Source organism: Zonotrichia albicollis, chromosome 6 (assembly GCF_047830755.1).
Source record: "Zonotrichia albicollis isolate bZonAlb1 chromosome 6, bZonAlb1.hap1, whole genome shotgun sequence".
NCBI classification, from domain to species: Eukaryota; Metazoa; Chordata; class Aves; order Passeriformes; family Passerellidae; genus Zonotrichia; species Zonotrichia albicollis.
Genome location: NC_133824.1, coordinates 41,568,160 through 41,591,157, shown reverse-complemented (window position 1 = coordinate 41,591,157; position 22,998 = coordinate 41,568,160). Strand labels below are relative to the sequence as shown.

Here is a 22,998-nt window from a genome sequence, read left to right as displayed (position 1 = left end):
GACTCCAAAATGTTAAAGAAAATCGAGGCACTGTCTTATACACTGCTACACTGTGTAGCTGTTCCTCTGTGGATGGGGCTCATTCTGGAGAAGAGGAGCCAGGTGTAAATTTTTTGGCTTGGTTATGTGCCTGCAGCAGTCAGAACAGGCCATACACAGCAATGTTTCTAAAAACTAGAGCAGAATGAGTACAGGCAAAACAAGAAAGGATCCTGTAAACCTTGGAGCACCTAGAGAGGTGGATATCCAAACCCCAAGCCTCCAGAAAGCTGCAAGTGCCAGTACCATGTTCTGATTGAACAGAATCACAGAATGCCTGGGATTGGAAGGCACCTCTGGAGATTATCTGGCACAAAGTCTCTTGGTGAAAGCCAAGACACAATTTCCTCCTAGTCTGCCCAAGTCTTGGAGAGTTTCACTGGATTGGATACAGATAATTTAATAAATAATATTTCTACTGTACTTCTACAAATACAGAGATAGTGGCTTTATAGCAGTTTAAACTAGTTTTTAAAGACTCTAAGTAACTTAGTAGCCATAGCAGTTGAGAAAAAGCCCCAAATTATGCTCAGTTTAGAAATTAAAATGTTGGAAATACTGCCTTGTTTTTGCATTCAAGATATTTTCTGTACTGCATTTCAGTATAAACTAAATTAGCAGTGGCAGGAGAAATTATTTGGGAAGAAAAATGCAATAGAATTTTTAGCAAAATGGCAAAACCCAGCTTAAAGCCATGACAATCCCACACATTAGCAAAAAAGATCTTGTCACCTCTATCAAGTGCTTTCTTTTCCAGCCTCATGTGCAGCCCCATCTCACATTCTGTTTCTGAGACACAGGGACAAAGGAGATGGGTGGTTTAATCCAATTTATCCATGCAGACAAGAAATAATGTTCCCCTTCCCTGTGGTACAGCAAGTCCCATCGTGGATTATTACATGCTTGGCTTTCCTCAAACCACAGCTTCCAGTCATGTTGGTACATGGTTTTCCAGTACACGTCTTGACTTGTCCTTCAGGTGGCAAATTGCCCCATCACCCCTTTCCGAGCCTCAGCCATGTGGCCAAACAGAGGATAATCCCCAGCCTCACCCTCTGGTTGCCTCAGTTTTTCTTGGAGGACTTTTCCAAAGTATTCCCAGTGCCACTCATGGGGCTCTCATCTTGGTCAGAGCCACAAAAGGGGCTCCAGTGAGCTGCAGCATTCTGTGATGGGCAAGGGCATGGTTGGAACTAGCTCATCTGAAGTCTACTTGGAGAAGAAGTGTTAAGAAATAAAGTGTCAATGATAAGTCTGCAGCCCTTCTAGAAGTATGAGAGCATTCTTACATGAGAGTGCTGTAACTCTTATGCATGAAAAATTCCTCAATTATTATTAGGATGGAAATAATACAAACCATTATTCTAAAATGAAGCTGTCTGAGCTTGCAAAATTTACGTTCAGATAGTGAGAAAAAGTAATTTTAAGCTTACCAAGTAAACATAATTGTTCTGCACAAGTTCTTATCTTAGCTTCAGTAAGGCAAGGTTCCTGGGGAAATGACAAGTGTAATTAAAACCTGTCTCATAATGTGTGCACACAGGGGAGGGCAAGCTGTGATGGTAATTGTAACTGCTCCTAGCAGGTCTTTTTCTTTTAATATGACGTATTAAACAAAACCTACCATGTTTACTAACCCAAATACTCTCCTGTATGCTTCTATGCACTCTTTCCCCTACAATACTTGATAGTTCCCAGGCAACCCCAGTACTCTGAGGAGACTATATGGGTTTTTATGACTTGTACTTCAAGTTCACTTGCTATTTGCTGCCAGAATTTTCCCAGGGAATGCAGACAAGGAGTGGTAAATGGTGATTAATTTAGACAGCCTAAGTAGAGGACTCACGACAGCTCCCCATGTAATACAAGAAAGTTAACGGCTTGCTGATGTCCTTTTGTTAGGGAATTGTGTAGCCTGGTTGTTTAATGGAGTGTTTAAAAATTGTGTTGGCAATAGCCTATGAATAATGTATGATGAAATACCTTACTGCCAAGAAACTGCTGATATGCTGGGGAAATTTCCATCAGATGTGAGAAAAATTTTGAAGTCACTGTCTTCTTGGGATGCCCTTTATTTATAGCCTCACTGCTTCAGAGATTGCATTCCCTTTTTAGATACTGCATGTGAAGATGCCCTCCACTGCCTCTGCCTCTGCCTTCCAACTCCACCTGACTCCATTTGCTTGTGCCCGTTAATGATCCTGAATTTTTATGAGATTAGGCTTTATCACCTGAGCACTGTAAGCTTGGATTATTTCCTGGGCAATCTTCACCTAAGTATCTGCACCAAGGCATCCTGCATCAAAGGAAGATGGACACTGGTCATAACAATGTCCCATGATGCAGGAAGCAAAAAAAGGGTCAAGTTATTTGGACAAAAAAAACCAAACCAAAGACAAGTTGGACTTGACAGTGTGAAATCTGTTTGGATGCCTCTAAATTTCCCCCCATGTCTTCCTCCAGTGCAGGAAGCCTCTGTATGCTTTGGCCATGAGTAGTGGGAAGTGATATGCAGGAAATAAATCTTGCTTGACCAAAGAAATGAGAAGACTGAGGGTGAATCCCTGCATGCAGGGGAGCTCAGGGGGTTGCTCTGCCTTAGGTGCAAGAGGAAACAGGCCTCCTGTAAGACTCTGGGACATAGCTCAGGCAGGCATGGAAGCAGTTACAGTCCTTTCCTTTGCTCCTTGTTTTGGCCCTCAGCTCTTCTCCAGGAAGAAATAAAATCATAGCTTCGTTTCTCACACAGACTTTTACCCACCTGCACTGAAATGCAGAAATGTGGCAGGAGGGCAGGTGAACACAATGCATATCACTGTGCAGAGTGGTCTCAGCTAAGTGTTTGTCAAGAGCAGACCCAGCTTGTGGAGCCTGTAGCTTTGTGCCCTGCCCCTGCTGTGGTTTTTTAATGAGCAGCCAAGTGCTCATGCTGCATTTTTATGTCTGTATTTACACAGTAGAGTCCTGAGTCAAAACACTTCCTGCAATTACTGTATTATTAGAATATTGCTAGAACAAAGCCACACGAGGTTGATGTTGGTATTAGTCAGCTGAGGAAGTGACATCCTCACCTGGGAGGTTGATGTGTTGGGTTTTGACACTTGTGATGCCAACAGCCAGCTCCAGGCACGAGGCTACAGGGCAGGGGAAAGAATGGGTTAGGTGAGAGGCTGTATCCTCAGGGTGATCTGCAACTGCCTAAGCAGGAGGATCTGTGAAGATGGGAGAGAAGATTTGTGCCTTTACTGGGCTTGTTTGCTGCTGGGCTATATCTGGGTATGCAGTATTTTCACAGCTCCTGGAAAGGTATATTAAAGGGATTAGCCTAAACATTGAGATAGGTGACAAGGAGCACCAGAGCAGTTTGACTAATGGCCTACATATTTTCAGTGGAACAAGTAAAGAGAAAAGGTTCTAAAACTTCCTCCAAATCCACCACCTACAGCCCATCCTGCCAACTGAGAAGTGTTTTCAGCAGAGAGGGTCACAAAGGTCTAGGCAGAGGATCATGGTCAAGTTCAACCTGCATTTCTTGGGGTAGGAACACTGCCAGCTGATAGTATATGGAAGAGCAACTTTCAAAGGGAAGGAGCCAGTTCTGTTAAGAAGTTTAAGATGCTTCTGATGATCCTATTAATTTCCTGTCTTTTAATGTTTGTTTTCTTTAGGTGAAGAGTGAAGGCCCTAAACTGGTCCCGTTCTTTAAAGCCACTTGTGTCTATTTTGTCCTCTGGCTGCCAACTTCCAGCCCCTCCTGGTTCAGTGCCCTCATTAAATGTCTGCCCATCTTTTGCCTGTGGGTTTTCCTTCTGGCTCATGGGATTAACTTCTTAGTGTCACACCGGAGTGCCAGCCGCATCCTAGCAGGACTCATATTCTCGGCAGTGGGAGATGCCTTTCTCATCTGGCAGGAGCAAGGATACTTCATTCATGGTGAGTACAATGTCAGTCCTGAAGGGATGCCACAGTGCCCAGCTGTTACCCTCTTTATTTAGTAATGAGTTGCTGGGCCACATGTTTTGTTTATTCATGTACAGCTTAAGCCCCGGGCGCTGGGAAGCACTCATCCCTTGACTAAAATCCATCATGGTTTGGGGAAGCACATCATGGATGAGTCTTTCTCTTGAGGTTAGAGAGGTAGTTGGGTCAGGTTAGGTTTCCTGGCATGTGTCACAGCATCTGGGCTGGCTGGAGTTGAGAAGCTGGCATGCCAGATTCCCTGGGGAATAGAAGGAAACACCTGTGGCACTCATCAGTTCCCATGAAACTACAGGAAGTATTTACCTCCCATCTCTCTGCAGGGAGACTTGTCAGCCCTTTGCTGTGAGGATTGGGGATGGAACATATTGTGCACAGCTCCTTGGTGGAGAACAGGTGGAGAGAACATTTATGTTTTGATAGACAAGCCCATAGCCTGGGGGAGGCATTAAGTGGATGATAGAAACCAAAGCAGCAGCAATCTTGTCCTACTTGCAGGTTCATCAGTGTGAATCATGCAGCCTGTTGTACAAGACATGTCTGTTTAGCAAAACATTTAAATGATGGTCAATCAAGGACAAACCTTACTGCAGTGGTTGTTCTTCTCTACAGAAAGATCCACATCTCTCATTGCAAAATGAGCTTGGTTTATTTTGCTAGTTTGCAGACTAGAACATAATGATTCAGATTAATAATTTAAAGCCACGTTGAACCTGCCTGCAGCAACTCTCTCCCTGGCCTTGGACTGTCAAAAGAAATCAGCAGCAGTTGAGTTCTTCACTGAACTGACTGGTGGGGTTTCTGAAGTTAATTTAAGCAGCACAGGGATTGCACATAACACCCACCATTAAGTGGCTGCTGTAACTGTCCCACTGGAAAGTGTGATGAGAAGAGAGAACTTTCCTGACTTGTGCTGTTGTCAGATCTGAAAGTCAAAGCTTATTTTTTGCCCTGTCTCATGAGGTTAGTATCTAGTTTTATTCTGGGATTCCCACAAGCTCTTTCTTTACGAGAAAGAAGTGTGTGCAGTGCCAGATATGAAAGGCCAAATGCTCTGAATCTGGTTTTAATCCTGCTTCCCAAGGGCTTATCCCCATCCCATTAAAAGTTCATGTAAAAATGTTTACTGATTTTGTTGGGGTTTGGATTAGGCCCTGAGGATTGGATCTATCTGGCTGAGCCTTGGGCACGCTGCTGAGGAGCTCCAGCTCTCTTGAGGTGCCATCCCTTCTGTGCTGAGTGCTGACATTCCCACCAACGGGCCTCCTCCCAACAGGAGTACCTGGCTCAGTTGCCTCAGCCCAACTGGTTTTGCCTCCTGGAGTTGCTCCTTGAGCTATGGCCTGGAAAACATTCAAGGCCCATGTCCCCCATGATTTTTGTGTTTGGACTCTTCTGCCCTTCTACATTCCCGTGTAACTGGTATGTCTCTGAGTTTCCTCTCCAAGTTACTGCTAGAGGAAGGTTAGCCAGTCACAGCAATTCAGCATCTGGTTGATGTGCTCTAATCTGCAAATAAGTCAGGTTTTCAGCCCTAGTCTCACAACTTAGAGGTTTTGCTTAGTGGGTTTAGGCACATTTTTTCTTCTTAAGGAGAAGAAAAGCTCTGTTGGAGCATTTTGAAAATCTCAGCCCGCTGAGCTGCTGCCTTCTGTAGGGAAGTGTTAATATTTGCATTTCACGTATAAGCACATAAAGTGCACTGCTCCATTTCATCCCTCACTTTGCCTGCAAAATGTATTTTCTCCTATTTAAAATTCATCAGGTTGCTGTTGCTGAAAACTGACAATATTTTTGATGTCATCCGTTGTGGGACTTTGAAGTTTGAGGAGAGAAGAGGAAATACTGGATAAAAATTTACATTCTCTTCAATTTCTGCAGTTTTTGGACTGAAAAGGGTTGGAAACTGGGCTCATTTGAAAAGCTTTTGAGACAATGAGTTTATAAAAGGACATTTGTTCATTACTTTATAGGGAAGTGAGAGCCTGGGAACCTACTCCTGGCACACTTGACTTTTTTTCCATTTTTGCTGTTTCGGTCCACTAATAACGCACTGTTTTCTAACTACTCTTACTGCATGTAGAAGATACTTTATAGTGTTAATATCCACCTCCTTTGACACTGCCTCCTTTGCAGGCACTTAGAAACAATTTATGCATTTGGTGAAGAAGACAGAGGAAACCCAGAGGAAGAAAGTGGGAGAAAAGGGCTGATCTCCCTGATGTGGTTGAGAGGACCAAGCTAAAGACTGAGAAATACAAGAGAAGTGCACCCCCTTCCCCGTGCAGCATCACAAGTTTCTCTAGTTCCTGGCTTGATTTGTGGGTGTTGAATGAGTAAACCTGGGAGCTGACTCCCTTGTCTGTGACCAGCCTCACCACCTATCACGAAACTCCTCCTGCCTTTCCAGGCTCTTTGCCTGCTGCATTCTGTCCTCCTCCTCCTCCTCACTGCCAGATGCCTGCACGAAGGACAACACAGTTCCCTGTTGCAGAATGCTCCATATAATGCCACTGAAGGAAAAAATATTGCTCACTGCTAGGACGACATATTCTTCTTCTCCTTACCACCTCCCTGGGCTCTTACCTTTCCTGCACTATAACCCTATGAAAAGCTCTTGTCCTAAATTCCTTCTCAGTTCCTTCAGTGTTGTTGTCTGTGAGGTGCAATAGCTCTGTGAAACATCAGCTTCTCATTATCCTCTTTTGTGCTTCTCTTTCCCCTTCACGCTGTCCATTTTCTCTAGCCTCACCCTGCAAAACAGATCCCACCAGCCCCCTCCCTCCTGTGGATTTCCTTCTCATCCCACCATGGCTGAGCTCTCAGTGGGTGTCTGATCTGGTTTTCCCCAAAGGCAGGGAGACATTTCCCTTCTTCCTTGAGCTGCCTCAACACAAGAGTAGTAGGATGAAGCAACGTCTGCCAGCTGCAGGTTTTTTGACCGCCTTTTACACCGGAGCATCACATGTTAAATGTGCACAAGTGCCCTGCTGGAGGATTCAGCTTCCCAGATACTTTTCTCCATTTCATGCTTTGGAGTTGCATGAAAACTTCCAGCTCCTCTAATAACTTAACTCCTCTAATATCCCTGCCAGGATAAAGCAGGAGAGCCTGCAGCTGCACCATATGTGGGTCTGGGAACCAGAAGACCCAAGGAGCTGGGCTCTGTTTGTGGCCCATTATCTACAGTTGTCATGACAGCTTGGAGGCAGCAGCTGTGCCAACACATTGGGACATATTTTTGTCAAATGGATTAGTGGCAAGTTAATAACATATGGGCAGCACCTTCCAACACCCACATCTGGCATTTCTCAGTGGCGTTGCACTTCAAAGGAAAGCTGGCATTTTATTTTCCCTGACTGATTCCTGGTAAGGTTCATCTGAATCTTGCAAATAGCCATAAAATTGTTGGCAGATCACATTGGTGCAGTCCCTGAAATATGCCAGCTGCTTCTTTCCAGCTTAGGTTTCTCCCAGCTATGGGCAGAGATGGAGAAGCAGCCAGATTTAGTCCTCAAGTGCCTTTGGGTTTGTGGCTAAATACGGGCAAGCTTTGTGTCAGGGTTCAGAGGGATTAGTGTATTTTGTCACGTTTTGTTCCTACACTGCTGTGGTTCCAGTCTTCTTGTTCTACATGTGACCTATGAGCAAAACACTATGGGTAGTTAGAGGGGGTGGTCTTTGGTCTACCTTGCTCCCAACCTTCCACCCAAAGCAGGGGAAGAGGAACTACCTGAAAAAAAAATCAATTCATTCTCCAGCAGCTTAGTTCCACCCAGCTTTTCAGCAGAAAGTCTTTTGCCACAGCAGAGCTGTACTCGGCTGCAGCTGTAATTGTGCTGGGGCTTTTTTTTAGGTTGGGGGCTTGGTGCTATCTCCCATGTACAAATTTTTATAATAAAATGGTCCCAAGTGGTCAGTGTGGTTGTCACTGCTAGTGTTACTGGTAGGTAACACTGCAAGGAATTATTTTCTTCTGCTACTGCCTGCCAGTCACTGATGAAAGGTCCCACTTTCTGTGTCAATGCCTCTTTCCAGGTCTGCTGATGTTTGGCATCACGCACATCCTGTACTCTTCAGCCTTTGGCATGAAGCCTTTGGACCTCAAAGCCGGCTTGCTGATGGGCGTCGTTTCCAGTTCCTGCTACGCCTTCCTGTACTCCTACCTCTCGGGCCCCTTCACCTACCTGGTGGCCGTCTACATCGCCCTCATTGGCTTCATGGGCTGGCGCGCGGTGGCGGGCGTGCAGCTCTGCAACGACCTGTGGACGTGGACCAAGCTGTCGGCCTGCGTGGGTGCCATGCTCTTCATGGTGTCGGACCTGACCATCGCGCTCAACGAGTTCTGCTTCCCCGTGCCCTACTCGCGCTTCATCATCATGGCCACCTACTACGCGGCCCAGATGCTGATCGCGCTCTCGGCCGTGGAGACCAGGGATGAGGAGGACTTCAGGAAGAGGAGCTAGGTGGAGTGCCAATGGTCTCTGAACACATGGGTTATATCTCAGGTGCTGTAGCTGCATTCACCCCTGAGAGAGATCTCCATTTCTCTAGGCACACTGGTGATGTTGATTTTGCTTCTTTGAAGCATTACCTTTGGGAATTACATTTTTTTTGTTAGCTTTCTCTGAATACAGCTTACTTCAGTGTGGAGTCCACATCAGAAAGCTTAGACTGTCCCTGCAGTAGTTACTCATTCAACTTTTCCTCCTTGGAAGTGCTGTACTACTGCATTCTACTTGTTAGTTTTGAAATTGATGCTGAATGTCTGGGAAGAGGAGGGCTGGTGGAAAGGAGGTTTGGCCATGCACTGTGCTAAAAGCCTTCCTCTCAACTGTAGGCAGACAAGCACAGATCTCTACTAAAGTCATAGGTAAAAATTAATTTAACCAATGTTTGTCTCTTTTTGTGCATTACAGTATGCAAACTGGAGCTATTCCTCTACTGAAAGGAAGCTTGGAGAGAGAATAAAAAGAGCATATCCAGCTGTGAGCTGAGCTCTGGAGTCAATGGCAGCGTGTGGGGCAGTAGCCAGCAGAGCCAGCATGAAAGCAGAACCCCAAGCCGAGGGCACAGAGTGAGAGGTGTGCTGGCAGTGCTGTGTGCTTTGATTGCAGTGCTCACTGTTCCTGGGCAGGTCTCTAGGTGCAGGTCAGCACTGCTGCCTGTGGCAGAGCTGTAGAGAGCAGGAGTTTGGTGGGATTTCAGGGACATGTCAGTGCTCTGCCTCTCCACGTGCACATAGTTACACAGTGCCTGCAGCCACCAGTGAGATGTAATGGGCACATAAGGAACTTTGATTTTTAAAGCAGAACATACTCATTGTCTTAGTGTATGTCCTAATTTTCCTTACTATGGCAGACAGGCATCTCATCTTTATGTCTTTTTTCACCAATGTCCAACAAGTAGTATTCCATGTACCCATTACGTTTTAGTAGCACTTCCAGTAGTACTTTTAGCACTGGTGCCTGCATTATCTTAAATCTTTGTGTGAGCATTGCCTGAGATCAAGGCCCTGATTTTGGATGTAGATTGCCACATTTTGCCAGCTGGTGGAAAACGATCCTCTTTGCACCACTTCTTTTTTTGTGAGAAAGCCCCTTTTCAGCAGAGCTTCCTGAAAAGCACTGTCCTTTGTGTTCAACACGCCTGCCACTTCCTTCTCAAAGTCACATGAACTCACATAGACCCCTGCTAGCTTTTCCCTTGTGTTGAGAGATGCTGTGTGGGTCTCCTGCTCCTCTCCAGCCTCACCTGGTGTGCCTGGCAGGGAAGAGGCATTGCCTTCCCATGACTTCTCTATCAGAGTAAACGCAGCCAGTATTACAGAAATCTGGGTTAACATCCTGACCCTGTGGGGGCATCTGCTGCTTTTCAGACAGGGATCAGAAAGGTCAGCTGCATTATGGACAGGGAAAGCCTTCCTGTAGGTAGCAGAGCCCCGTGTAATCCCTTCCCTTTAATGCTGTTATGTAATACTGTAATATGTAATTCATTCACTGGCACATGGGGGCCTGCCTGGAGTAAACAGCTAAGGGAATGCAGAGCCACACACCATTTTCATTCATCAGCATTGCTTATCTCCTGGCCACAGATTGAACCCTGCAGTGCAGCTCTCTGCAGATGTCACCTGCTGTAGCTCAGCTTGGCTGTTTGCAAATCTCCTCCAGCAAAAAAGTGACCCAGCTGAGAGGCAGTCTAAGCATTTGGGGTGAACCCCACCATCCTCCCAGCATGTGAGCAAACAGCACACTGCAGTCTTTGAATCCCAGCTCCTTGGCATGGGTCAGCAGACTCAGTCCTTAGCTGGCAGTTCTTCAGAGGAGCTCCCCCACATCCTGAGCTTCCCTTTGCTTTGAGGGAAGTGCTTGTGTGATAAAGTAAGCTTTATTTAAAAGTCTTGAGTTTTGATTCTCTTTTTCCCCTCTCTAGAAACAAGTAGTCTTGAACTGCCTGAAAATAGCTGAGTTGCTTTTCTGTGTGCTTTTTCTTCTCGGCTGGCTTTGCTGTCCTGCTGTACCATCAGCCACTGGGTACCTGCAGAAAAGAGTCTTGATGTGTTATTAGGAGGCCTCTCCTCTCCACTGGCCATCAGAGGTGCAGTTTCTGGTGGCAGAGGGGGACAGCAGAAACTTGTGCAGCCCAAGTGGGCTGTTGTTCCCTGGCTGCCCTGGAACAGGTCACCTGGAGTGACCTGGCTGGGACACATTGGCCAGTCACACTGGCTCCATCCCGCTGCTGCAACAGCTTCAGCCTTCCCAGGAACATGAGACAGAGCCCTCAGCATACAAAGGAGAGCCCTGGTTGGCTTGAGGTTTGCTGGCAAAGGCTCTTAATCTTCAAAATCTCTTTCTGGCTCTGCATTCCTCTTTCTAATCCATATTACTTGAATGAGACCATTTCCCTGGAGACTCTTTCCTGCTGGAAGAGACCAGCTGCTGTGGACTGTGATCTGACACAATTTTGAGATGCCTAAATCCTGAGAAGCACTAAGCAGTTGCTGGCAGTCTGTTAAATAACTTTTCCTGGGATTAAAACTGTTCCCTCAGCCCCAGTGAGGGCAATCTTCACTTTGAAAGAGAGCAAAAAAAGGAGTGGTGTTCATATGTGACAAATGGTGTTACTGTCTGTGGGGCTGCCTTTGTGGACCCTCCTGTTGCCTCTTTGCGCTGTAAAACTGAGGTTCAATCCATTCCTCTCCTTTTCAGGAGTACAGTCCTTGACAAGCACCCAGTCCTTGGCCCAGGAGCATTACAGAGGGAATGAAGCCTTCCAGGAGCTGTAGTGTTCCTGGCCCCAGCAGCAGCTCCTTTTGTTGCTAAGCACAGAAGCTTTCTTTTCACACTGATGTATCCAAACATCCTTCTGCAAACCCTGTCTGTGGTCACTTCAGCTTACTTTGGTTTGGTTACTTTCTGTAGTTATCAGCCTCTTGGAGGTCCTTTGGCTCTTTAATTGGACATATAAAAGATGCAGCATGTTTACTTCAGCCTCTTTCTGTAGGCAGATCCTCCTTGCACAGAACTCCCAGGATCAGTCAGAGAAGCAGTGCTAATTGCAACTTGTTTGTAAGTGCTGGTAATGCTGTGTCACAGGGTGATGCTCATGTAGAAATGGCAGGTCAAGAAAAACAAAGCCAGAGGATTTTAACTTCAAGCTTTACTCTTACTCTGTGCTGGATACGTGGCTTCTTACTCCTCCATATTGAGGCATCTGTCAGACTGACTGGTTTTGGGATTACTCTAACATGGCTTTTGAGTAGATTGCTTGAAGGTTTCATGTTGTCATCAGTGGAGGCAATTTATATATTTTAACAGAAGTTTATAAAACTCCCAGGAGGAACTTGGCAGTTTTTGGTGGTTCTTCAAAGTTTTTCAGACTTGTAGTTTGACACTAGCACCATTTTCATCTTGCTATTGTGGTATTTTTGGGAGCTGTTCTGGAAGAAGCAGATCAAAGCAAACAGCAACTGTAGATCTCAGTAGGAGGCGCCTCTTTCTCTTTGCTTGGTTTCTGAATACAGACAAGGGGTCTTTTAAGCAGAGGCATCATAACTGTGTTCTTGGAAGTGGATGGGAAGTTGCTGACTTCTCATGACAGAAATCCTCCTGCCTTTTATCCATGTTCACTCCTTTTGTGGTCTTGGGTGAGTCACTTAAATTTTCTGGGGCCAGGAGCACTGTGGTGTATGAGGACAGGGCAATGCCAAGTTATCCCAGCAGCAAACCAGGCTCTCACCCCGTTCTAAAATGGAGATATTGCCCCTTACCTGCCTCCCAAGGATATCGTGAGCATTGATGCTCATACAGGCCTTTGAAGATGTCAAGTGCTATGTAAGTCACAAGTATTATCCAGCTTTAATGTTAAAATTGCTTTTAGGGATCTGCAGGATTTCTCTTAAAACATGGAATGTGTGACTGCCTTTTCAAATTGCATCAGATAGGAAAAAATTGCAAAATATTTGTTCATGCTGGTAAACAGGATGGGCTCAGCTCACTTGAACTATGAGGGAGGTTCAGCTGAAAAATCTGAACTCTCTAATTTCAGTTTTGCAGATGATTTTTAGTTCTTCTAAATGCCTTGACCAAATTCTTAGCTGTGAACCTTGCATCCAACTTTTGCAGTCCGGTCTTGTCCCTCACTGTTAGCTATAGTAAATATAATCCAGCCAAAACAGAGTGCCTCACAGTCTGCTGTGGCTTTTCAAAAAGCTGGAACAGAAAATGAAGTAATTCTGTTCAACCTTCAGTCTGCAGAAGGTCAGCTGGGTTTCATGAGACAGCTTTCAAAGTGATGTTTAATTTCTCTGATTCTAAGTTTCACTGACTTTAAAATCAGCAGAGAGAGAAAGCCTGGATGGAATCAATAAGTAAGCACATCCTTCTTGGATTCATTTTTTTAATCCAAATGAAAGTAGCAGTGGGTTTTGTAGCAAAGGAAGTGCTTGTACCACCAGTCCCTTGGCCCAGAGCAAAAGTTGATCTAGAAATACAGCTCTCAACCATCACCGTGTTCTCAACTAAATGCCACTGTTCACTGATCTAAATCTGGACCACAGCTAGAAACTACCTAGTTTTTGTAGCACTAGCTGCTGTACAAACACAAATGAAGGCAAGGAATTACACACCAAGGAATGTGAGCTGTGTACTTGTGAAATGGACCATTATTTTGAAGCAGCTGCAGTAAAATCTTAATATGAACTCAGAAGCAAACACAATGCAAATTTTTATGGTTTCTTTAAAATATTTGATGGGTTTTCATTTTCTTAGTTTGGAGAAAATTTTCTTAATGTTATTTTTATTTTTGTTCTTACTGTAAAGAATAAAAATACACAACTCTAGACAGACTACAAATGGAAAAAAAGTGGCCAGTTGGCAGGAATGCCAAAACTTCTGTGGTCTGTATTGTTTCTGTGGTGACTCTATGCTGCTGTCGGGTGAGCTACTGGAGTGGTGTGATGGCTCAAAAGTGAGGCTGAAGCACAAGATGCAGATGTTGAGCCCCTAAGACTTCAGTGGGAGCATGACTGGGCCAATTTGGATCAGTCAAAAGACAGAGCATAAGGAAATAAAAGACACCTTTTCCTGACAGAAGAGAAGCAAGAAACCAAAACCAGCCCGTTGGGCGATGGTGCTGAATCACTGCAAACATTTTAATCTAGACCCTGCTGGTGCAGGTTCTTGCTGAACCAAGCCTTGCTCCTAATTCAGCTGGGGAGGCTTGCTCCAAGCCTGTGGTGCTGGCAGGGTCAGGCCAGCAGAACCTGAAGCTTTGTTAAATAAAACTCAAAAACTAGAAAGCAGCAAAAAAACCCAAGAATAAAACCCCAAAACGACAAGAAAAAAAAAAAAAACAACCAAACAAACAAACAAGGAAGGAGAAAGCAAATGCCACGGGGTAAGTAGCAGTTCTGCCTGCCTGAGAATGCAGAGTGGCTGGTCTGCCTTGAACACTAATCTCTGTGTCTTGGACCCATGTGAGTCTCTTGCTCCAGCCCCTCTCCCACACATTCCAGGCAGAGTGCACTGAAAATGTGACTGAAGCAGCTGCTCTCCTCTGGGCAATCAAGCACTTTGCCATGTCTGAAAGTGTCTAGCACTTACTTTCTTTACTGTGATTGTAAAGGTCACCGCATGCAGTACAGCCACTTGATCTGGGATCTTTTCTTAACACATTTTTATGCTGATTTTACTATTCTTTGTTTGGAATGTAATTTTTTTCTCATTTCTTCTGTGTGTAACAGCAATTAAAAATATTAATTTACTCAGTATTTTTACTGTGCAGATACAACGTCTCCTTGCTCATTTTCTGTTTCTGTCACTGGTTCAGCACGGAATATGAGGTCCCTCTGTGGTGGGTAGCTTTGTGCCACTGTTACACCCTCCAGCACAAACTGTGCTGGAGCTGCTCAGCACCCCACTAAAGCTGACTGCCACAGTCAGCCACAGCATTCCTACCTGGGGAACCCTCGAAACACCCACGTGCACCCTACAGAGCAAATCCAACCCAAACCAGCCAGGCACTGGGCTGGTGTCACACCACATCCTGGCTGCCCTGGGATGCCAGTCTCAGGAGCAAGCTCGTCCCTTGCTGCTCCAGCCAGTCCCACAGACAGTAGCCATTTGTCCACACTTCCAGGGAGAAGGGAGCTTGCAGCACAGCGCTGCTCCAGGAAGACTGCTCACTGCCAGCAATTCCCAGACTTATGGCCAAACCTCTCTCTCCTCTCACCCCAGGAAACATTTCCAGGAGGAAAGGAGTGGAGTAGTCTGCACACTTTTCTCTGGCTGGGGATCTCATGCCAGCTTCTTCAGCTGTTTGATGCAGTGGCACAGATATTTTGTTTCATTAATCCTGAACCAGGCCATCTGTCACCAGTGGAACAGGTTCCAAGGATTTATAGCATAGAAACCCAGTGGGTGTGAGTGCTCCCAGTCAGTTAAATGGATCTGCTTGCAGGTTTAATGGAGACTCCTTCATACTCCCCTTCCTGATGTGAGAACTAATCAGTACCAGACAGAAATACAACCAAATTATCTTCAGGGCAGCCTAAAGGGGTTAACAGGAGGCAAAAGGGAGTGATTCTCTCCTCTTCCTTTTATTTTGTCTTTTACAATTCCTTTTAAAATCTTAGAGGCCTGCTGGGAGGAGCATCCTGTTTCCTCATACCTCCTTCCTAGCTCCAGATGGAACAAAAGTGATACAATATTCTCAGACTGAGTGTGTCTGGGTCACTCACCACTGCTGTATTTTTATTCCAGAACTGGCTCCTGGAAGATTTTAGTCTACATTAAAAGAACCAGCACCAATGTATATTTTTATTGATCTATCTGTCAGCCTGTTCAGTGGTTCAGATTTTCTGTAATCCCTTATTTAGGCATGGCCACAATAGTAAAGTTTCTGCACTTTCTGTGGCCAGCTCTTTTACAAAGTGACTCCTCATGTGCAAAGCTCTATTTACTTGGTATTGCAAGGATTGAAGTGCTTCAGATTTATTGCTTACTCTGTGTTTACATGCAATCTCACATAAAGAAGCCTAAAATACCATGGAGCTCCTGCTGGGCTATCTGGAGAAAAGGAGGCAGAATCCAAGTCTCTTCTTGAACTTGGAAGCAGGATTCTCTCCAATCTTTGGCTCCTTTTATTACCATTAAGATACAATAGCAGAGGGTATTAGAAATATCACCTTTGACATCCTACAGTACAAAATCACTTAGAGGGAAGGAAGATGAAAACACTGGACGTGCCCCTGCTGAGCAGAATTCCCACTCTACCACCTGGTCTAACTGACCCTCAGAGAAGCCAAGGGCAGCTGCATTTTGAGCCACATGAAGACAAACTACACAGCCACAACAATGCTGTTCTGCATGCCAGACCAGGCACAGCTAGTTCCACTAATTATATCTTATGTTTCAACTTCTGCAAATTTCCTGTCCCTGTGTCCATCTTTTTTTAAAGAAAAGAAAAGGACTAAGTGCCACAATTAGTGCAGTCAACCCTATGTTTTGAGTGCAAGTCTCAAAAAGTTATGGATAAAAAGCTTCATAAAATTTTTAAAGGTTTTAAAGCTCTATAAGGCTTTCCACTGTATAGAGGAAAAACTCTGGTCGCAGTTTTTGTAGGAAGTGACAGTTCAGATTTAGGGAGTTCTCATTTTCACTCCCATTCCCCTTGTTCACTTCAGCACCATTCTGAATAATTTACTTTGGGTTTAACAGTCTTTGTGCTCTTTGCAACCTGCCCCCTCCCAGCCTGAGGAAAATTCATTATATTTACCCCTTCTGAGCTCCAAGAGCAGCAGAGCTGCTGCTGTGTTTCATTGAGGTGGTGCAATGCCCTATTTGTTTTTGTAAATATTATGAAACGGCTAAAACTGAAAAACATGGCTAAGCAGAAGAGTGCAATTAAAGAAGAGAAATAGAAGAGTACATAAGTACTGGGTTTGTGTGGCAAGGCTTTGGTGGCAGGAGGGGACTGCAGGGGTGGCTTCTGTGAGAGGCTGCTGGAATCTTCCCTTCTGTCCAGCAGAAGCAATGGGTCCAAGTGCCTCTGTGCCAACACTTTTGAGAAGGGGAAGAAAACTGCAACAGCAACTGCAGCTAAAGAGGGGAGCGAGAATATGTGAGAGCAGAGGAGAGAGGGGCAAAGATAAGGCATGATGAACAGACCACAGACCCCATTCCCCATCCACCTGCACCAGTGGATAAAGGAAGTAAAGAATTCTGAAATAAAGTTAAGCCCAGGAAGAAGGGAGGAGTAGGGGAAAGATGTTTTAAAATTTAGCAGTTTACTTTCCTTACCCTATTCTGATTTGATTGGTAATAAATTCCCCAAGCTGAGTGTGTTTTGCATGTGACAGTAATTGGTAAGTGATCTCCCTGTCCTTAGCTTGCTTCATAAGCCTTTTGTTAAATTTTCTCTCTCCTGTCCAGCTGTGGGAGGGTAGTGATAAAATGGCTTTGGTCTGCACCAGGTGTCCAGCTGAGGCAAACACACCACAATATATTAAGAGGTGCTGAGATAGAGGCTTAGTCTCTGTGGAATCAACACCGAAATCAGCTACTCTTCACACTCAAATCAGCAGATTTGCTCTGCCCTTAGGTCAGTCCTTACTCCTTTCCCATAGGACAGCCTGTCAGCAGGTACAGACCACTGAAAGTCTCTGAAAAATGTCCCTAAAGAGAATCTTGTAAGTCCTGGTCTGAATGGGCTCATTTCCTAATGAAGAGTGCTTGTTTCCACATGAGGCATGATGCCTTCCAGCCTACAGTGCCCAACTCCAGGCAGTAACTACCTTTCTTCCAGAACTAAAATTATCAAGAATGTAGTTCCTAAAAGAATAAAAACAAATCTGCAGTTAAGCTGGATTTGACAGGAATGCCTCATCTGCTAAAGTCAGTTCTACAGTTTCTTATTCTGACTCTTGATTTCCACCTCAGCTGCAAATATCTGGCAGCAGAGAGACCCTACCCAGAAACTTCCCAGGTCAAGACAAGGAGGAGCCCCAGGAGCTCTCAGACATAGGCTCCCATTGAGGAACCTGGGTATAAATCAGCACCTCACCCATACAGCGCTTTTGCAAGCCTCACTCCCCAGCCAGCTCTGCTGCTTTGAATAACTTTGAAGAGGTGTGTTCCTTTTGTACCCGTGCTCAGCTCAACAAGCCAGTGTGGGAGGGCAGAAGATAAGTGCCACCCAGCAAGCAGATCTCTGAGGGGATAGGGAGCTGTTCTCGTGCCCCCCAGGCCTTCCTGCCTTCCCTGAGCAGGGTGAAGCACTGCCAGGATTCCTTGCATCAGCCTGGCTGGGAACAGAGAAAGCTCCCACTGATTTTAGGGACAGGAAAGGTGTGCCCCAGCTGTGGCTGCAGGGAGGAGTATACCAGGGTGCATGGGAAGTAGGACACATGGTAACAACAGGAATTTTTAGAAAAATGGTAGAGAATTGCTTCCAGTCTTTTGAGTGGGCAGTTGCTGGCTTGGTGAAGAGGTGTTGTGTGTATTGTACACACAAGCACAGATCAGTTTGAAAATCAGAGCAGGAAACACAGTGTGAGCATCCTTTCCCTCCGCTGACCCCCTGTGAGCTACTTCCACATTAGCAGAGAGAACCAAACCCTGGGTGGGGTGTGTTTGTGTGTCCAGCAGTTGTCAGCAGACTGTCCAGAAGTAATGATCTCAGACAAAAATAGCCCTGAAAGATCTTTCCAAATATAGTTCCTCATTATTGGTGCTGTATCAGTTTCATTTCAAGCTGTGCCTGGCAGCCTCTCTTGTCCCCTTTAAGAGGACACTAACAGGCCTGAGGCACCAGGGCCTGTCTCTAAAACATGTTTGCAAAACCTCACCCTATGAACCTGGAAGAGTCCATGCTCACACCACCAACTTGAGCCAGCCGGAACTAAGCTCTGTGTCACAACCTGATTTAGAGATTCACTGGTTTCAACAAGAGGCAAGGGAGAGTGGGATATGTAATATTTGATTTGCTTCCTCTTTTTGTCTTGGAAACCTTACTAGCTGTCATACAATGTTGGCAAAATCCTTCCATTTTACAAAGGAAGAGAACAGAAGTACCCAGTGCAATGTCTGTGCAAAAAAAGCACAAGGCTATTGTCAGAGTGCATCCATGGACAGCTGGGAAGTGCTAAGTATGCCATGGATGCAGAGCAAGCCTGGTTAGAGACTGAGAACTGGCCATGTTTGCTTCTGAGCCATTTTAGGGAATTCATGAGGACTGCTGGCCAAAATAAGCCGTTTTAAGGGATACAAGACTGCCTTAAAACAACAGAAGATAAATCACAGTGACTTCAAAGGAAGACACAGCTAGTCTGTATTTTTTGGATATGAAGGCAAGTTCCTACAATGTAGCCCTTGCAGCTCCAGCACCTACAGCCTGAGAAACTCCTTCCTCTGGACAAGAGAGAGAGCCCAGAGGAGTGAGATCCACAGTGCCAGTCCCAGCAAGTGTGTTTGTCCTGGAAAACAGCAGGGTGTGAACTGCATTCAGACATGAAATCTCACGGTTCCTCAGCCTGCAGGGAATCACCCCCAACAAGTCCCAGTGGCTGCACACCTGACCCACCACAGATGATCAGCTTGCAGCTTCAGGTTGTAGGGCTCATCAATGGGCAGGTGCTTCTTGTTGAGCTGAGCCACATTCTAGGCTTGGAGGCGCTGCTAAGGGTGCCCCTGTACTGGGGTCACTGATGGTGCCCAGCTCAGGGCACAGCTGTTGCCACATGCTGTGGCTCCTCAGTGGGGCCATGAAGCAGGAAGCACTGTCCTTCCCAGGATACTCCATCTTGAAGCCAAAATGCTGCTGGGGACAGTGACTGCAGGCTGCTTCCCACTGCACATACAAACATGCAACCAGAGCCAGCACCATCAGCACACTGAGTCTTCTTGTGCATAAGTACAAATCCTAAAGAGCTTGGGTATGACATTTCATGACCTGGACCTTACTTCCCATCAGGGAAAACCCAGGGAGTAGGAAGAATGAATAATACACCACATTTCTCTTGGCATCTGACCAGCATACCTGTCTCAACACATAAACATAAACTGAAAAGCAAGAGGAGAAGGAATTGGAAATCTCATTCTCCCATTAATCTGCTATGCAACTCTACGCAAGCAATTAATTTCTTTGTTTCTTTGGCTGTAGCTGAGGTGTCAGACTTTTGCTCCACAAGGATGTATCAATGTATTGTCTCACTAATGCCATTGAATTGTAAAGTGTTTTCGGATATTTGGCTCCCAAAGCACTTTAGAAACGCATGATTAAATTACACCCAATTATAAACCAAAGCAGGTGATCTTGTAGAGGGAGGGATATTGCTCTGCTGGTGTTGCTCTGAGGCATAAATAGCCTACAGAGTGCTCAGGGGAAATCAAGGGGAACTGCATGTACAATTTAATTTCCACTGTCCACTGCAAATCTTCCATTTTCAGCCTGTATTTAAACACATTTCTTGAAGTACTTAATACTTCTTGTTGCATTGACATGGGACCTCATCAGGTAAATCCCCTGGATTGTAAATGTAGCACTGTATGGCAAAATTCTTTCATGAGACCTTATTCTCAGAAAAGAGCTTATCTCCTCATTCTCCTTCAGACTTTTTCTACCATCTCTCAGGTTTATGCAAATAAACCTTGTGACTTGCCATTTATAATTAAGACTAGGAAATCGGTTCACATCTATGTCCTGCTGGTCCTGCCTAAAGACAGGTAGGCTATTATCAAAGGAATGCAGTGCAAGGCAGAGCCAACCTTTCTCCCATTTACAACTCTTACACTTGCCTACATGCATGGAAGTTACTGAAGTAATTTCAGGCTCTGTAGAATCCAGGCACTTCCATACAAGAACACAACTACAGCCATGTAACTGGAAGTGCTTTTTCTCAGCTGCACATGTAGCCAAAGTAACACACCTATGGTCTAATCCATCAGGAAAGGCTGATTGGGAAATACAAATACACAATTTGACACCTCATTACTCTTTTTAATGTGCCACTCATTCTGTCAACTTAATGTGTTGTCCATTTCTCTTCATGAGATCAGAAGACTCATAGCAGTATGTGGATAGGCTTCTGAAGAAATAGATGCCTAATCTAGTAATATACATTAATATATATATTTTTATATTACTGTATTGTTCATTACACCAGGCACAGGCCAATCCAAAAACATTGTCTTTGATCTCACCATTTAGAGTCCCTGCATTCTGCAGTTCCCAGACTGGGCAGAAGCATCACTTACCATTTTGCCTTGATTAGCTGGGCCATGCTCAGTTATGTTTGGGAGCACTGCTGATTAGACATCCATGTGATGATTAGGCACAGGTAGGGAGCAACTGAACAAAGAAGATGACATTTACCTGACAAGATCACCTCTAAATGCTTAATTTAATGTGCTTTCTGGGACTTCTGGTCCAGAAAGGCTGTCACACAGACTCCTCTGTGCCACAGATTTCTTTGCTTCTCATTTAGGGAACAGATCCCAGTCAGACTGAAATGTGCTACAAGAAAAATGACTTGTAACACCAATTTCTGTTGTGTCAAGACATGGTAATATCACCCCTCTGAGCACACACATGTCCTGAATTTTAATTTAAGCAGCACCTGTATAAAGGGCTATGGCTACATACACATCTAGTAAAAGGAAGCCTGGTCTTGAAGAGATTGCCAACAAATGGAAGGGATAGAAGAGGAGGTGTTCTTGTATCCAATCCCCAGGTGAGCACCTGAGGTGCAAAGCAGGTCAGTGACATACCCATGGCCACATAGGGAGCCTGAGCTTAACCCCAAGTCTTGTGCTTACCTCTGTGTCTGGAGATGTTCCATTGCTCCTGGAAACCCAGAGGGTCAGTGTCCCCAGTGCCATTGCAGACAGTGACTCAGAAGAAGCATTTCCTCCCTGGAGCAGGCCTGTGACAGGGAATTTATTGCTGCAGACCGACTCTGTGCCTGTGAACCACGTGCCAGTACTGACATCACATTGCAGGACACCATAATACATCTCCCAGTGTCTTCTGCACCTGAGTTGTGGTCTAGGGCCATGGTTCTGGGACTCCTTCAGCCAGCTGCAGATTACTGGGGGGTCAGGGAAAGCTAAGAAATAATGAGCTATTTAAGCACTACTTTATTCTGTTTGGCTCCCTCCCTCTGTCCTTTTCTGGAGCAAAAATATTTCCCTTCCAAAGTCTGTGTGTATCTAGGAGAGTACTTCCTTCATTGATTTTTTTCTACCCTGAGCAACCTGAGGGCCAATTTGTACTGTGTAATTACCTTCTGATGAAAAAATAAGGCTGTTACTTTTGAAAAGCATTCTCTGAAAGGATGATAAGTACAAGGTCAGTAACCCTAGCAGATCATTACAGCAATAGAAGTCTCTCTGAGGACCAAGCCAGCCTCCCTCCACTTGGCTGGCACTGACCCACTGGCAGTGAAAAGGATGTCACCAGATTGCTGAGGGGACAGACAGTGTTGAGTCAGTGCTGTTATGGGGATTTGCCTGTTGAAATAATGACATGAAAAACAAGGTAGCACTGGGAGTGTCTGGAGCAATAACTGCTTCACCCTTTCCCTCCACATTGAACACAGTAAACAAAGCCTCAGCAGTACCATCCTTATTCCTTGGCTCTGAGCCATGCTGCTCCAGGCTCCAGCTAACTTGAAGGAGGGAGTTGGGAAACACAATGAAGGAGAAGGAAAGTCTTTTCTGACCAGAGTCTTTCTCCACTTGATTGGAAACATTCTGGATTCTCCCGTGGCCTTTTTTGGATAAAGGGTTGTATAATTGGAAGCATCTATTTTTGGTTTTTTTTTTAATAGAAAAAACCCCAACCTTCCTAACCCTAGTACTGATGCAGAAATTGTGTGTAATTTCCATCAGCACAAGAGTATCTCCTGTCAGCACCCCATGGTGATGGAATTTTCTCCACACTCTACCTGCAGCTTGCATGTTAATGTTGTAAAGGACATCTCTGCAGATTCTCTTGAGGGTAATGTGAAAACAGGTCAGAAGCAAATCTCTTGGTGCTGTGGGTCAGGACTGGGAATGGTTCTTGTCCTCCCTCTTTTTGCCACACCACTGTGGCAAACTGCAACTGTGAAGTTCTGCTTCCTGGCTTGGGCAGCAACAGAAACAATCCCCATCTTTGAGCACAACAGGGATGTCTGTGGTTACAGGAGCTACTTGTATGGAATCAGCCCAATAGAAAAACGTTTCAAGGACACCAATGCTGGAGATTTCAATCTGCAAAGGCAATGGCAGGCCTTTGTCCCCAGCAAAGTGCACACAGTTGGCGTGGCCTGGGAGATTCCACATAACCTCATGCTACAATTCATTAGTTTGATCATCTCGGAAGCTGACGGAAAACAGCTGGTGTGGTACAGATCAACTCATCCAATTTAAACTGAGAGGTACCTTCTTAGAGTGAGGCTCATTTTGCAAGGTCCTGTGGAGCCTGCACTCACGTAGCGGT

General features: G+C 45.2%; 2 protein-coding genes across 12 annotated transcripts in view; one reads left to right on the top strand and one right to left on the bottom strand.

The window, feature by feature from the left end:
• Positions 1–13,870, top strand: part of TMEM86A (transmembrane protein 86A) — a 26,371-nt gene extending 12,501 nt beyond the window's left edge. The window contains exons 2-3 of the mRNA XM_014266765.3: positions 3,708–3,972; positions 8,056–13,870. Of these exons, the coding sequence (XP_014122240.1) occupies positions 3,708–3,972; positions 8,056–8,483 (693 nt within the window). The 3' untranslated portion in view covers positions 8,484–13,870. The remainder of the gene's footprint in view (positions 1–3,707; positions 3,973–8,055) is intronic.
• The window catches only part of PTPN5 (protein tyrosine phosphatase non-receptor type 5), a 110,582-nt gene continuing 99,538 nt past the window's right edge, over positions 11,955–22,998 (bottom strand). For 8 of the 11 annotated variants that reach the window (XM_074543341.1, XM_074543337.1, XM_074543332.1 and 5 more), the window contains exon 19: positions 11,955–22,998. The gene's annotated coding sequence lies outside the window, so the exon portion shown is untranslated. The other 3 variants (XM_074543335.1, XM_074543333.1, XM_074543334.1) reach the window with 3 other exon arrangements.